At 40.5% G+C, this 14,363-nt stretch overlaps 1 protein-coding gene across 12 annotated transcripts in view; it reads right to left on the bottom strand.

The window, feature by feature from the left end:
* The window catches only part of SERGEF (secretion regulating guanine nucleotide exchange factor), a 263,131-nt gene that overhangs the window by 61,430 nt on the left and 187,338 nt on the right, over positions 1-14,363 (bottom strand). Inside the window, exon 11 of one of the 12 annotated variants that reach the window (XM_038407945.2) lies at positions 13,481-13,512. The exons of the other annotated variants lie outside the window; for them this stretch is intronic. Within the exon in view, the coding sequence (XP_038263873.1) occupies positions 13,496-13,512 (17 nt within the window). The 3' untranslated portion in view covers positions 13,481-13,495. Of the gene's footprint in view, positions 1-13,480; positions 13,513-14,363 lie in introns of those variants that run through there. 12 annotated transcript variants of the gene reach the window in all.

The following is a 14,363-nucleotide window of genomic DNA, read 5'->3' as shown; positions in this document are numbered from 1 at the left end:
ACATTTCACTGTCTATATTGACGGTTACAGAGGTAAAGAGAGAGCTTATGCATGTGTGATGCATGGCTAGAAAGAGTTAAACATCCTGCAAAATAAACAATCCTCAAAAGACATGTGGATAATGTTTGTGTTTTTGTGTATTTACATATGTATGAGTAGGGTCGACAATGGAATCAACCCTCCCTGTCTATGCTGTATTCTGATAATTCAGAGATCAAAAGAACATCCTAGCATTTAAATGAATTGTAAACATGGGATATCTCTATATTCATCTCTTTTTGAAATGTATAACAAATAATCTGTGAATGGTGGAGGAACAAGCAAATTGCCTTATGTTAATTCTATAGCTAAGTACCGGTGATGAACCTCCTTCAAAGTCATCCTAATTACCTTTTGTTTCCAGAGGAAATCCCAACTTGTCAAAGAGGACATGAAATAGTATAAAAGACCTTGGGTCCTGATTCTGTCATCTCAGATCTGCTTAGGCTTTATCAGGGGAAGTTTGAGTCGCAAGACTGAGGTCCCAGTTATGCTGGTATGCCCTGAATATGATATTTGGACATTGGACTATAACCTATGAACTATTTCTAAAAAAAAATCTTTGCAACTACAAAGCTCACCATCTCTGCTATGAATCTGCACCTCACTGAATTGAACTCATGTCTGTATGTATATTGATATTTTAACCATACTCTCTTTTGTTTTTTAATACATTTTAGTTTAGTTAATAAGAATTGGCTGTAGTGTGTATTTGGGTAAGATCTGGAATATTCAATAACCTGGGAGGTAATGTGTCCAATCCCTTGGGATTGGTAGAACATTTTCTTTTATGTGATGAAATAAGGTTTACAGAAATGTTCATCATATTTTACCTGGGTACCTGGATGGAGGCCTGAGACTGGATCACTTTAAGGGAACTGTGTTGTTTGGACCTCTGAGTAACCAGTAAGGAAATAAAGAAGCTGTTTTATGCTGGCTTGGTAAATCTAAGTATTGGAATAGCCAGCAGCTTTATGGGGATTGTCTGCCCCATTCTTTGCAGTTCACCCGAATTGAGTGACCATAGCTGGCCCCCACTGGGACCCCAGTCAGAGCATGTAACCCAAAATGCAATTTATAAGTAAAGTAAAGATATCATAACTTAGGTATTAGAAACATACACAGCATGGAAATCTTACCTTTTCTGCTAAAGAATTCACTCTTCTGGGTCTGTTTGATAAGCTACCCAAAAGGCCACACATATGTTAATGTTTATGCTTCTCTCTTATTAGAAGGCTTTTTATCCAGAGTCCTCAGAGCACTTTACAAAGGAGAGAATGGACTATTAACCCCATTTGGGACGGTAGGTATAAATGATAACATCGAAGTTATAGCACCAGGATGTGGAAATTTCAGTGAGGACCACAGCAGCGACACACACAGAGCATCAGCATCACCAAACATAAGCATATGCGACGGATTAAAAATTGTGACTAGCTGGCAAGGGTTAGAACCAGGGCACTTCTCTCACGACAGCCAGAGAGATCAATACTCCTGAGCCACGCTACTCATATTCCATACACTTGTGTAAGAGAAGGTGTAACCTTGCATTCTTTCCCAGAGATAAACTTTTAATTGGCAGAGTTCGTTTTCACAGAACACACAATAAGCAAGATTAATGGCTTGAGGGTCCTGCACCAGCCCTTCAAAGTCAATAGTGGATTTATCAGTTAATAAAATAAAATTAAATAAACTTAAATAAATAGTTAGAGAGGCCACTTCTTCTGGAACAAAGCTGACTTGGGGGTACACACTCTCATCACTACTTGGTAGTAGAAATAGGGGATAATGTGGTCTGAAATTGGGCGGGGGGGGAGATCATGCACAGAGGGAAAAGAGACACATGGTAGAATCCCCCATGCTGCATAGCTACCTCAAGCAGCTCCTCCTGCTGCTGCAACCTTGTGGCCAGGAGAGATGTCTAGCAAAGGGAGAGGAGTCAGAGAAATGTCCTCTGTATGGCCTATCTTCCCCCTTCACAGCAGCACTGGTTATAATGCAAAAATAATTAACAGCAACTTCCCCGCTGTTATTTTTACATGCCACAGAAGGGGCAGGCTGAATACAGGCAATAACAGTGACAAGACCTATGCAGGAGTGTAGATAGTCTAATAGCCGACCATAGACTGGCCACTAAAGCAGGCCCTGCAAATGTGGATCTCCTACTAGAACTCCCAGCAATGCCCTAGCAGCTCAGCTCTGCTGCCACACAAGTCAGCAGAGAAGAAGATACCCTAGAGTAGTGACCCGACAAAGGGTATACAAATGTGGATTCAGTGCTTCCATTTCACATGGCTTTAGGCAGGAGGATGCTCAAAGAATGAATATCTGCACTTCATACTGTTCACAGGAAATAAAGCCTTTCCTATAGCACTTGTTCAAAGTTGGGTCACTAACATTAAGGGTCCATAAATAAGTGACCTGACTTTCAGAAGTGCTGAGCAACCTCATTTTCCTCTGTCAGGAAAATCTTGGCCTATCATTCTACAGTGCCACTCGCTGTGATGTCTGAATGCCAACTGTTTTACATATAGCAACATCTGGTCAGACCTATTGTCTCTACTTCTGCCTCATGGTACACCATCAACTGTGCATGGAAATCTCTCATTTTAGATCACCAGTTAGCCAAATACAGCAGGGAACATGACATTTTTTGGATCAGAAGGGATTTCTTCATGTAAGTGACAAACATCAGGACAAACATAACCTTTCAAGTCAATAATTTTCATACTATGGCCTTACAAATTAGAGTAAAAAACATTCATCAGAAAACCCCTATTATGGGAATTAGGTTATCTACAGAGCCAACCACTCTCCAAATATTTTAATTTATTTATACAGATTTAAGCAACAATAAGAAACCTACAGGGAAAGCTCTAGGCACCTCATCCATTAATTAAGTTTACTGTAACAAATTATGACCAAGCAGCAAAATAATCACATACAAATAATGAATTAACTCAGCTGACCAATAAATCAAAGCAGCATAATGGTCACAAGGAACATACCCTCAGCCTTCCCCAGATTGTACTCTGCATTAGACCTGTATAGCTGAATGCTTTCTCCCCACTTTAATTCTGAATTGTTTAAAATATTATGTTTCACACATACAAATATATTATATGCATACCTTTTAAATAGCATCAAAAGCAACTGTGAAAGAAGGGTATTAGCTACTGTTTCCTGGCCTCCTATTTTGGGAGTCAATAGAGGGAATTTCATATAGGCACTGTTAGCTTTTGGGCTCTACAAAGCCTGTGAATGCTCAATAATTTGGGGGTATTTAATGAAAGCTGAAAGAAAAGGAGTACTTGTGGCACCTTAGAGACTAACAAATTTATTTGAGCATAAGCTTTCGTGAGCTACACTAGCTCATAAAAGCTTATGCTCAAACAAATTTGTTAGTCTCTAAGGTGCCACAAGTTCTCCTTTTCTTTTTGCAAATACAGACTAACACGGCTGCTACTCTGAAACCTAATAAAAGCTGGGTTAATCTAAACTTTCCTTTAAGATTCGTAGCCCTTTTTTTTGTGGAATCGGCCTTGAAAAAAGTAAACAGACCTCACTCGGATTGAAAGTTTGTCATTTCATGAAGACCAAGATCCCGATCCCCACCCCCACCCCTAGAATAGACCTTTGGCATCCATGGGCTGGAGACTTGAGAATAACCTCTTAAAAGTGAGCAAAGAACAGTTTTTCATGTGTTTCATTTTGTATTTTCTACCATTGTTTGTCCTGGAAATTCACTCTGCTTTCAGTGCAACAGTAGGCTCAACTACAAGAGTTTTTAATTATGGAAAAGCTATGCACAGATAATAATGGTACAAGAGAACAGCAGGATAAAAACTGTAGACTATTTTGGGACTCTTAGGGAAACAGAACTCTTTCTTTCCCTTATATTTGCAAATGCTCCTTTCCCCCTCTGTACTGCCATCATCTAATGCCCCTACCCTCACTATCTTCTTTCACTTTCCTCTCCAACCTCTATGCCAAGCATCCCGGGAAGGAGCACTCTGACGCTACCTCTGTTGAACTTTGTAACCCCAATGTTGCAATGCAGGAATTATGAATGCTCTTTAGAGAAATGCGACACCTAAAATCACACAGAACAGCTGAGACCTAACGCTCCATTTTGTATTTTAAGGCTGGATTTACTGTAATTCTCTGCACATTCTGAACAATGCTTACAATGAAAGCTTTTAAAAAATAATATGAAGTGAATGAAGGACAAAGCTGACAGGCACTCCCTGGCCATTCTGCAGCCACACGATGCTCATGTTTGCTCAAATTACATTTATTGTTTTATCAGATTTTTCCTTTTGCATTTGACTTCTATGCACCTGTGGTCTCAGCATCACCAACTGAGAGCAAAGGACTGCACCAATTCTCCAGACTTTTCCAACAGCAGGGCTCAGTTAATGCCAACTATCACTGCCAGCTCAGTAATGAAAGGCTGCTCTAATTCCTTCTCTCCAGATTTTCACTCTCTCAAGGGGGGCAGGGAGGAGAACCCCCGCAGGGCAGGATCTACAAATCTGCCTCTGATTACATTTTTTGCAGCTGTGATTCCTGAATAAATCTATTTATCAAAGCACCATCTTTGCACAGCACAATCTATAATCTTGACATAAGTCACCTCTAAATCTCGGAATCAAATCACTTTCCCCCCCACAAACACAGTTTCACCACCAACCAGAGATCTAATAAAAAAAGTCAGTGTGTGTAACATAATGCACCTGGAATGTTCTCATTCACACACGCTAAAAGAGAACATATATTGGGCCTAATCTTCAAAAGTTAGTCTTCGTGTGTATACATGTAAAACTGCAAGTGTACTTTTTGTGAACTCTCACCCATATTTATTATTATTTATTATTATTATTATTATTACTTTAACGCCTAGGAGCCACAGTCATAGAGCTGAACCCCGATGCGCTTGGTGCTTCACAAATGCAAAACAAAAAGAGTGACCCTTTCCTAGAAAGCTTACAATCTAAGTATAAAACAAGAAACAGGTGGATATAGACAGTGGGTACCTCGGAGTGATAAAATCTACCATTTGCATGTGCAGGTGACTGTGCACAAGAAGCATGCATGCAGACATGTGCATGTGTGAGTGTGCAAAAAACCGTGCAACACTCCCAAATGGAGGACAGGTTGATGTTCCTTTGGAAAATCATGCCCATAACATTGGTGACACAAATTATGCCAGTGATACCTTGCTAACGGGTGTTGAGGTTAACTATTACCCAACAAGTTTAAAAGCCGATCTGTTATTGATCTATAATGCCCAAAGCTGTAGGTTACCTACTGGCATTAACTGGCATCGTGATCACTTCTTTTCATGTCACTTGACAGCTTGGTTTTATAACACTTAGAAACAAGCACAGAAATAGCTTTTCTCTTTTCTGACTTTGCATTCCATTAGGAGGAGGAGGTGGTTCGATGACAACCTGGAGCACTCTGCTCCCTCTGCAGGTGGTTCCATCTGGTCCCCACTCCACAGCAGGGCTGCAGGTAAGATGACAGGAAAATTCAACTAATGCACATTAATGGTAGAATACTGCTCTGTTCTATAACCTCTTCTATGTTCCGGCTCTGCACTTGATGGAATCGTATATATTAAAAATTACAGAGCACGATGAGGCAGAAACAAATGGATACACTTTGTGAAATGCTTCATGATACTCACAGATTCATAGATATTAAGGTCAGAAGGGACCATTATGATCATCTAGTCTGACCTCCTGCACAATGCAGACCACAGAATCTTGTTTCTTGACTTTAGCAAAGCTTTTGACACGGTCTCCCACAGCATTCTTGTCAGCAAGTTAAGGAAGTATGGGCTGGATGAATGCACTATAAGGTGGGTAGAAAGCTGGCTAGATTGTCGGGCTCAACGGGTAGTGATCAATGGCTCCATGTCTAGTTGGCAGCCGGTGTCAAGTGGAGTGCCCCAGGGGTCGGTCCTGGGGCCCGTTTTGTTCAATATCTTCATAAATGATCTGGAGGATGGTGTGGATTGCACTCTCAGCAAATTTGCGGATGATACTAAACTGGGAGGAGTGGTAGATACGCTGGAGGGGAGGGATAGGATACAGAAGGACCTAGACAAATTGGAAGATTGGGCCAAAAGAAATCTAATGAGGTTCAATAAGGATAAGTGCAGGGTCCTGCACTTAGGATGGAAGAATCCAATGCACCGCTACAGACTAGGGACCGAATGGCTCGGCAGCAGTTCTGCGGAAAAGGACCTAGGGGTGACAGTGGACGAGAAGCTGGATATGAGTCAGCAGTGTGCCCTTGTTGCCAAGAAGGCCAATGGCATTTTGGGATGTATAAGTAGGGGCATAGCGAGCAGATCGAGGGACGTGATCGTTCCCCTCTATTCGACACTGGTGAGGCCTCATCTGGAGTACTGTGTCCAGTTTTGGGCCCCACACTACAAGAAGGATGTGGATAAATTGGAAAGAGTACAGAGAAGGGCAACAAAAATGATTAGGGGTCTAGAGCACATGACTTATGAGGAGAGGCTGAGGGAGCTGGGATTGTTTAGTCTGCAGAAGAGAAGAATGAGGGGGGATTTGATAGCTGCTTTCAACTACCTGAAAGGGGGTTTCAAAGAGGATGGCTCTAGACTGTTCTCAATGGTAGCAGATGACAGAACGAGGAGTAATGGTCTCAAGTTGCAATGGGGGAGGTTTAGATTGGATATTAGGAAAAACTTTTTCACTAAGAGGGTGGTGAAACACTGGAATGCGTTACCTAGGGAGGTGGTAGAATCTCCTTCCTTAGAGGTTTTTAAGGTCAGGCTTGACAAAGCCCTGGCTAGGATGATTTAACTGGGACTTGGTCCTGCTTTGAGCAGGGGGTTGGACTAGATGACCTTCTGGGGTCCCTTCCAACCCTGATATTCTATGATTCTAATCTCACCCACCCACTCCTGTAATAAACCTCTCACCTACGTCTGAGCTATTAACCTCAAATTATGGTTTAAGACTTCAAGGTGCAGAGAATCCTCCAGCAAGTGACCCGTGCCCCATGCTATAGAGGAAGGCGAAAAACCTCCAGAGCCTCTTCCAATCTGCCCTGGAGGAAAATTCCTTCACAACCCCAAATATGGTGATTAGCTGAATCCTTAGCATATGGGCAAGATTCACCAGCCAGATACCCAGGAAACTGAACAAGCCAATGAGCTGTGAGAATTGTTATGTTAATGTGGGACTTGCAAAGGTAGTATAGTTCCAGAGAAACCATCCAAGAGGCAGAAAGGAGAAAGACACGGAGCTGCAGATCTATTGGCAGAGCTGTTCCCAAACTGACCTAAATATAAGGGAATCCATCTAAACCTGCCTTGAAGGTCAGCCCAAAATTTCTCAGCTTATACACAAGCATATATGGTACAGTAGATAAAAAAAATATTTTCACAAAGTATCCCTTCAGGACATCTCAACTTTGGTATGAGGATATACTCTGCTATCCTTGGCAGATCCTGCCTCATAAGAGCCACACTATGCTCCTTGGCCTCATTCTTAGACATACTCCCTCCTTCAGGCAATACATCTAGGAGTGACATGCAGCTACAGAAACACTAATTTGCTAGCACTCTGTATCACTCGGAGAAGCACCAGACACTACAGGAAGAACCATGGGGACACATTTTATTTTTTCAGCTGGCATGTTAATTTTGCAAGCCCTGTCAAGCCAACCAGTGATAATAAGAGGACATTGTTTGTGATAATTTGTGGCGCTACATGGGAACATGCTCCCATCAGCTGTTGATGACGCACATCACTAAGATTATAGAAACAATATTATGGTGGGGTGGGATGGAATATGGGCATTTCAGAGATGACAAGTAGTCACAGGTATGAAAACACCAGCAAGTTCTCAATAAATACATAAAAAAAGCTGAAGCACCAGCAATTAAATGAGAGAGACACAGGGACAAATGCTAACAGTGCTGACAGTGTATCAACAGTGTTTGTCAGGGAGCAGTTATAGTGTTTCACTAGTTCTCTTACTCCTTAGCCTCCTTGTCTGGGTAGAGTTTTGGAATTTAGTGAGGTCCATGAGCCTTCCACCTTGAGCAGAGTATGGACAGATCAAAATAGGTGGTTCCTTTTGTGCACATCCAGCCCAAGGACCCAGTCCAGAGAATGCCAGTGAGAAACCTAACATGGAAAGGTCAGATAGGAAGTTTGGTGCCATTGGATTGGAGGTACTGACTTATGGACTTTGAAGACTCCCATGACAATAAGCCTCACGAATTTCATTGCCATGTCAGATACCACGTGTATCAGCTTCTCTGGAAAGCCTTTGATTTCTGAAGGCATACAGTTTAACAAGATACCCAAGTTAGTCTGGTCTGCAGATGTGCAGATTAGCCGGATTTATATGATGGATTTTGTTTGGAGGGAGCTACTCTCACATTCGAACTTGGGTGAAGACAAAAACACTATTCCACCTCCAGATTTGTCCTCTGGTATAGCATATAACCCTAAAGTGAAGGGGTGATCTCAGTTAAGCAAGCATACATCCAAAGTAACACCTATTTACACCTGTGTGTGCACTACAACTGAGATTGGAGTCGGGCTCATAATGTGAACATGTGACACTGATCAATGATGCAACACCATTCACTTTCCTATCTGAGATAATGTCCTTCAGAATTCAGACACTACAGTTCATCCACACCCTGATAGAAAATAAATCTGATTACCAACCACAGTAACCCACTGGACAGAAATAGAAACATTTTTACATGAATAAATGGGATGGCACACTCCTGAAAATATCTTGCTAGCTTTCTGTTGTAGCACAAATTGTTTTCATCCATCTTGCTGATGAAAGATCAGGAAATAATAAAGAATAGGGATTTTCAAAAATGTACTTTAAATAAATTAGCCCCTAATGCAATGTGAGAGATTAAAACCACCTCTAAACGTAATCACTATAAAACACTAATGATATAAAAGCAAGGCTTACCTACTTCCCAAATTCAGGCTTTCTACCGTAAGATATTTACTTTAAGGAATTTAGTGAAATACATCAGCTATGGCATGTACACCAGTAATTTTTTTGGGTGGGCCAGAACATTGTACTCTACTCTTAAAAATGGAGACAAAGAGAGTGTTCCTGCTGGAGCTCTCTACTGCATGCATAATGAATGGCTTCATGTCAATGAGTGTTTTTTGCTAGCGAGAGACTAGTCTCATATACATATGCCGTGAGCAGATCGTGATTTGTCATTTATTCATGGCCCCTATGATGAGTTAGAAGGGATGGGTTGCGTGGGAAGACTGGGGTGTGGACAGGGAGACTGGAATGACTAAGTTTACAATAAGTGATGCTTTTGCCATGTTCACAATTCCACACAAAAAAATTAAGCTTCCTTCATTTTAGCGCCAAAGGAAAAACAGTAACATTGATGTCCTCATTATGAGTGCTGCTGTAAGAATACTGAATTAGACTGGAGCAGCTGACAGGACACATATTGTATACGTGATTATGGGGCTTGATCCAAAGGCCATTGAAGTCTGTAAGAATATTTCCATTGCAATTACTTCAATAGGTTTTGGATCAATCCCACTAGGAACAGCGTTTTTTAAATGAATTTCCAATGCCAAACCACTGAAATGGCTCCTTTTTCAGTTGAGGAATGTAAGGGTTAATAGGGAGCAGGTCATGTAAGTGGAAAATTACTATTACTATACATGAAGCACTGATGTCAAATTTTCTGATGAGAAGAGGGTTTTCATTATTAAGGACAACACTGTAAGCATATTGTATGCCCTACTTGCTACCTTAAGATAAAGGCCAGATATCTGCAACTTACAGCAACAAAAATGACCTTTCATGAGAGTGGTGCATGCTCTCTCTTACTTTGATTTCACAATTATGTAATAATAAAATATTTTGCTATATGTTATCCAAGGATCTCAAAGTCCTTTACAAACATGAATGAATTGAATTTCATAGGTTTCAGAGTAGCAGCCGTGTTAGTCTGTATTAGCAAAAAGAAAAGGAGTACTTGTGGCACCTTAGAGACTAACAAATTTATTTGAGCTGTAGCCCATGAAAACTTATGCTCAAATAAATTTGTTAGTCTCTAAGGTGCCACAAGTACTCCTTTTCTTTTTTTTTAAATTTCATAAAATCCCTAAACGGTAGGTACAATATTAAACCTATTTTGCAAACGAGGAAAATGAAGGCACAGTAAAAGTTTGTGTGATTTGTCGAAGGCCACTCACTGACTCCTCTGCAACCAGGAATATAACCCCTGGTGAACACAAGCAAAGTAACCTGACACTGAAAAGAGAGACTGTAAGCAGTATGCTGAACACCACAACAAACATAGCCAGATTGTTCTTCCTTTCAAAGAGATAACTGAAAATGCCATAGGATCAAGCTGATAGCTTTAACCAATTCCTCCATCTATCACACATTGAAAAGAAGATGCTAGCCCTCACCTGCATGGTCCGCAGAGAATAAATGAATACCAAAGACAAGTACAGGGAATATGTGAAAACCTGCCAGTGCAGTAAAAATGGAGAATTGCCTGTCATATGCACTGTACAACAGTGATTAAAATGACTCGTGTCACCTAGCTCTCAAGTGGTTTTCCCTTCCACAAATCCCTAAGAAAGTATTTACCTAGTTTCTTTCTTCATTACAGCCTGAGAAACCACAGTGGTTTTCTTGTGATGGTTTCACAATGAAAAATTTAAACGTTGACCATGTGACAATGTTTAATGTGGTTTCCCCACTTCAGAGCTGCTGTATAATAAGAGGAAACAAACCCCATGAGTTAAGGAGAAGACTGTTATCAGTCTGTACTACTGCATTCCCTGACCTATTTTATTACTAAAAATAGTCCTTCTTAGGTCACTGCTGCAAATTGAATTCTGCTGCTTCATTGCCCACTGCAGTCTCAGAGAGCTGCATGCTGCCTACACATCAAACACTAAGTAAATTAACTAATTCACTGCCAAACACATGCAAGTTGGCCTTCTCATGAGGACAAGGAAAGCATAACAGGCATTTGGCTTAAGATCAGTGTTTGCAGCCAAATCCAACTATCTTATTTAACATCAGAGGGCTGTAAAGCACCTGAAAGCTGGGATTCCTGTTTGCTAGATTTACAGTCTATGTTTCTCAATATTTTTCTTAGAAAACATGTTTGCAAGTGAATCTAGTTCTTGGAGACATGCTGGCTTGATAGTCCTGAACACTGATGACTTTTATTAACAGAACTACCACCATCAGTGACAGTGAAAATTACCTCGTCATGCCCTACCACTGTACCTCAACCCCTCCTTCTGCAATCCAGAGGGACCAACTCTAAGGAACATCTTGCTGTGGTCCAGGTTAAAGGGGTCTCCTCAAATCAGAGCACTGAGAGTCTGTATTACGATACACAACTACATGCACTATACAAGTATCACACATCACTGAGTGAAATTCCAAAAGACTGCCCCAACAAACACCAATGCATTGTTTTCACCCTGAGTTGCGCATGGATTTTCCAGGGGCAGGATCTTCTTCAGTGGTCATAAAGTTTGGTAGGAATCTGGATGGGATATTATTAATTTGTATTATCCAGGCCACTTTGTGCTAAGTACTGTATAAAACACATTAAAAATATCACATCCCAGAGAGCTTTCATTCTAAACAGACCAGACAGACAAAGGGGAAACAGAGGTACAGAGAGGTACCACAACTGCCCAAGGTCAAACAGCAGGTCAGTGACGGAGATAGTAATAGAACCCAGGTCAGATCTCCTGACCCCCAATCCAGTGCCCTATCCAGTAGATCACGCTATCTCATCTTCCAAAGACATTACAGGGATGAGTTAATTCAGTAGGTCTATTTGATACATTAGCTTTCTGCAGAGACAGTTAGTGCTCGTTTGTTTGTTTTTATTAAGGAGACACCAGTCCACAAGGAACTGGATTGAGACCGTTGACTCATTTGATAAAGACCTTGGAAAAGCAATCAAATGATAATCATTTTCAGTTACAGAACTATCAACATCTTTTTTCCCCTGCTGCTAAAAAGACTGGCACATTTGCTTTGTTCATTGGACTGGAAATGAGCTGGTTATTTAGAGATGAAAGTCACTGAATAAATAAATAATAATTGAGAATACAGAGTTCCATTATCAATCCCATGAGGGTAGAACACCAGTTGTCCAAGTCTCATCCTTAATCTGATCAATCATGACAAAGCATTTATGCCAGGGCTACGCAGATGGTAAATAGCTTGGTTAATCCAAGTTGCTGATTCTTGATTGCAGAGTCAAGTTCCTTGCTGTGAAAACATTTTCTTATTACTTTTAGGATAATGTCGTTTGGATCTGGGCTGAACTACTTTACTGTCAGCTAGAAGACTGATGCATTCAGGGGACAAAACACAACATTTACTTGCCTGAGTGTCAGCTGGTATCTCTCACTGAGATGCTGGAGGTGCTTTACAGGTCAGAACCTGTGAGCCGAATCCACGCCCTCCCCCAGAAGGTAAAAATTAACTGAAAAGTGCTAGGCCCATTGTTGGTGGAAGGAAGAACCACACAGAGGGAAAGCATTGCCTCTTAAGGAAGGTATGTGAGGTCTCTGATCAAGAAAGCAAGACATTTAGTATCACTGACTAGTATGTAATTTCCCATTTTTCAGAAAGGTCAAGGAGAAGGTTGTGCTGAGCAGCTCTGGTGGTGTTTCAAATACTCAGACATCCTTCACCCTAGTCCATCAAGCTGCAGACCTAGGTATAGAACAGAAACCGTATTGGTTCATCTCCATCTAGTGATGGATAAAGATTCATGTGCTTTGATTTTTTAAAGGGACTGTCCATAAATTTCATAACCCATATTTTTGGTTATTTTCAAGACCCACCTACCCCTTGTAACACTTTTTAACACAAACATGAAAAATTAATGATCCCACCCAGACACACACAATGCATTACATAATTTATAGACAGCTCCTTAGAACTATTAGCTGTCTTTGATAGCATTGACTATGGGGACACACCTGAGGTGCTTAGCATGTGTAGACAAAGTTGCTCTTCAGTGGCTATGTTCTTCTGTAAGATGACTGAGAGGTTACTGTTGGACATCTAGAATAAGAGACAGTTGATCTTAAATCCTAAGGTTCTTATTTTCAAGCCTGTCTAAGGAATTGGGACACGCAGTTCTCATTACTTTTTAGGGGAACGGGGTATACAAACCCTTCAAGTGTTGTTGAAAATCTCAGTCCAAATAAATATTTCGCTCAATACAATGTTATTCTTTCAAACCCTTAGCATCTGTAAGATAGTATTATGTTAACCGCACATTTGTTTTACATGATCAAAAACAGTTAAATTCGTTTCGTGTAATTAAAATTAAAGATATACTTATTCATCCTATAGGTCTGAATTCTGCCACCTTTACTCACACTTTACGCCATCAGAAGTCCTATTGAGTCAAGAAACCTATTCAAAAAATGAGACACTCTTAAAATTATTTGAGACCACTATAACTGCCGGCAGCTCATACAGTAGATAAACAGGTCAGACAACTAATTGGAGTGTGTGACGCTAAGCAACCATATATTCACATCCTACACTCTACTGTGATAATCTTTGTATGAAATATGCCTTGTGGGGTATCATCTGAAAACTAATAACTCACTGCTCATTAATATTCTTGCATAATGTATATACACACTACGTATTAATAGTTATGGATAAATGCTGGAATTATTACTAAAGCATGTTTAAACCAGGCATGTCAGAGGGAGCTGGTAAACAAGTTTGCCCTTGACAAAGGAATGCGTATTTGCTTCTCTGACCAGCCTGGTCATCAGGCAGAGACAATGAAGGTCCAATTTTACATATAAAGTAAATAAAGCTATCAAACGAACAAGTTGGGAAGGAGACAACATGGCAATTACCCCACCCAGCAGGAGAGAGATGCTTAATCTGGGTTTTAATTTTCAAAAAATACATTGCAATGATTTACTGATCTATAAAGACTAAGGGGGCTGAGCCTCAAGTGATATGCAATTGAATCAACTGATAGTATACAATATTACTGTGTTATAAAAGTGTATAGAGTGAGATCTTTTCTGAAAGCTAATGGCACTCCAGTGATAAATGCCACTGTGAAATGTATGTATTAACATTATATGACAAAATATGAATGATATTATGCTTTAATGTCTGTGGCCAAACAGTGAGAAACAGGTTCCCTCCCATATAGGAGAGAAAGCAGCTATCTTCCGGTCTCCAATGAAATTAAGCAAGGTGTGACCAAAAACAACGAAAGCCCCATTTACACAGAA

The sequence above is a fragment of the Dermochelys coriacea genome, chromosome 6, assembly GCF_009764565.3.
Source record: "Dermochelys coriacea isolate rDerCor1 chromosome 6, rDerCor1.pri.v4, whole genome shotgun sequence".
NCBI lineage: Eukaryota > Metazoa > Chordata > Testudines > Dermochelyidae > Dermochelys > Dermochelys coriacea.
This window is presented reverse-complemented; position numbering and strand designations above follow the sequence as displayed.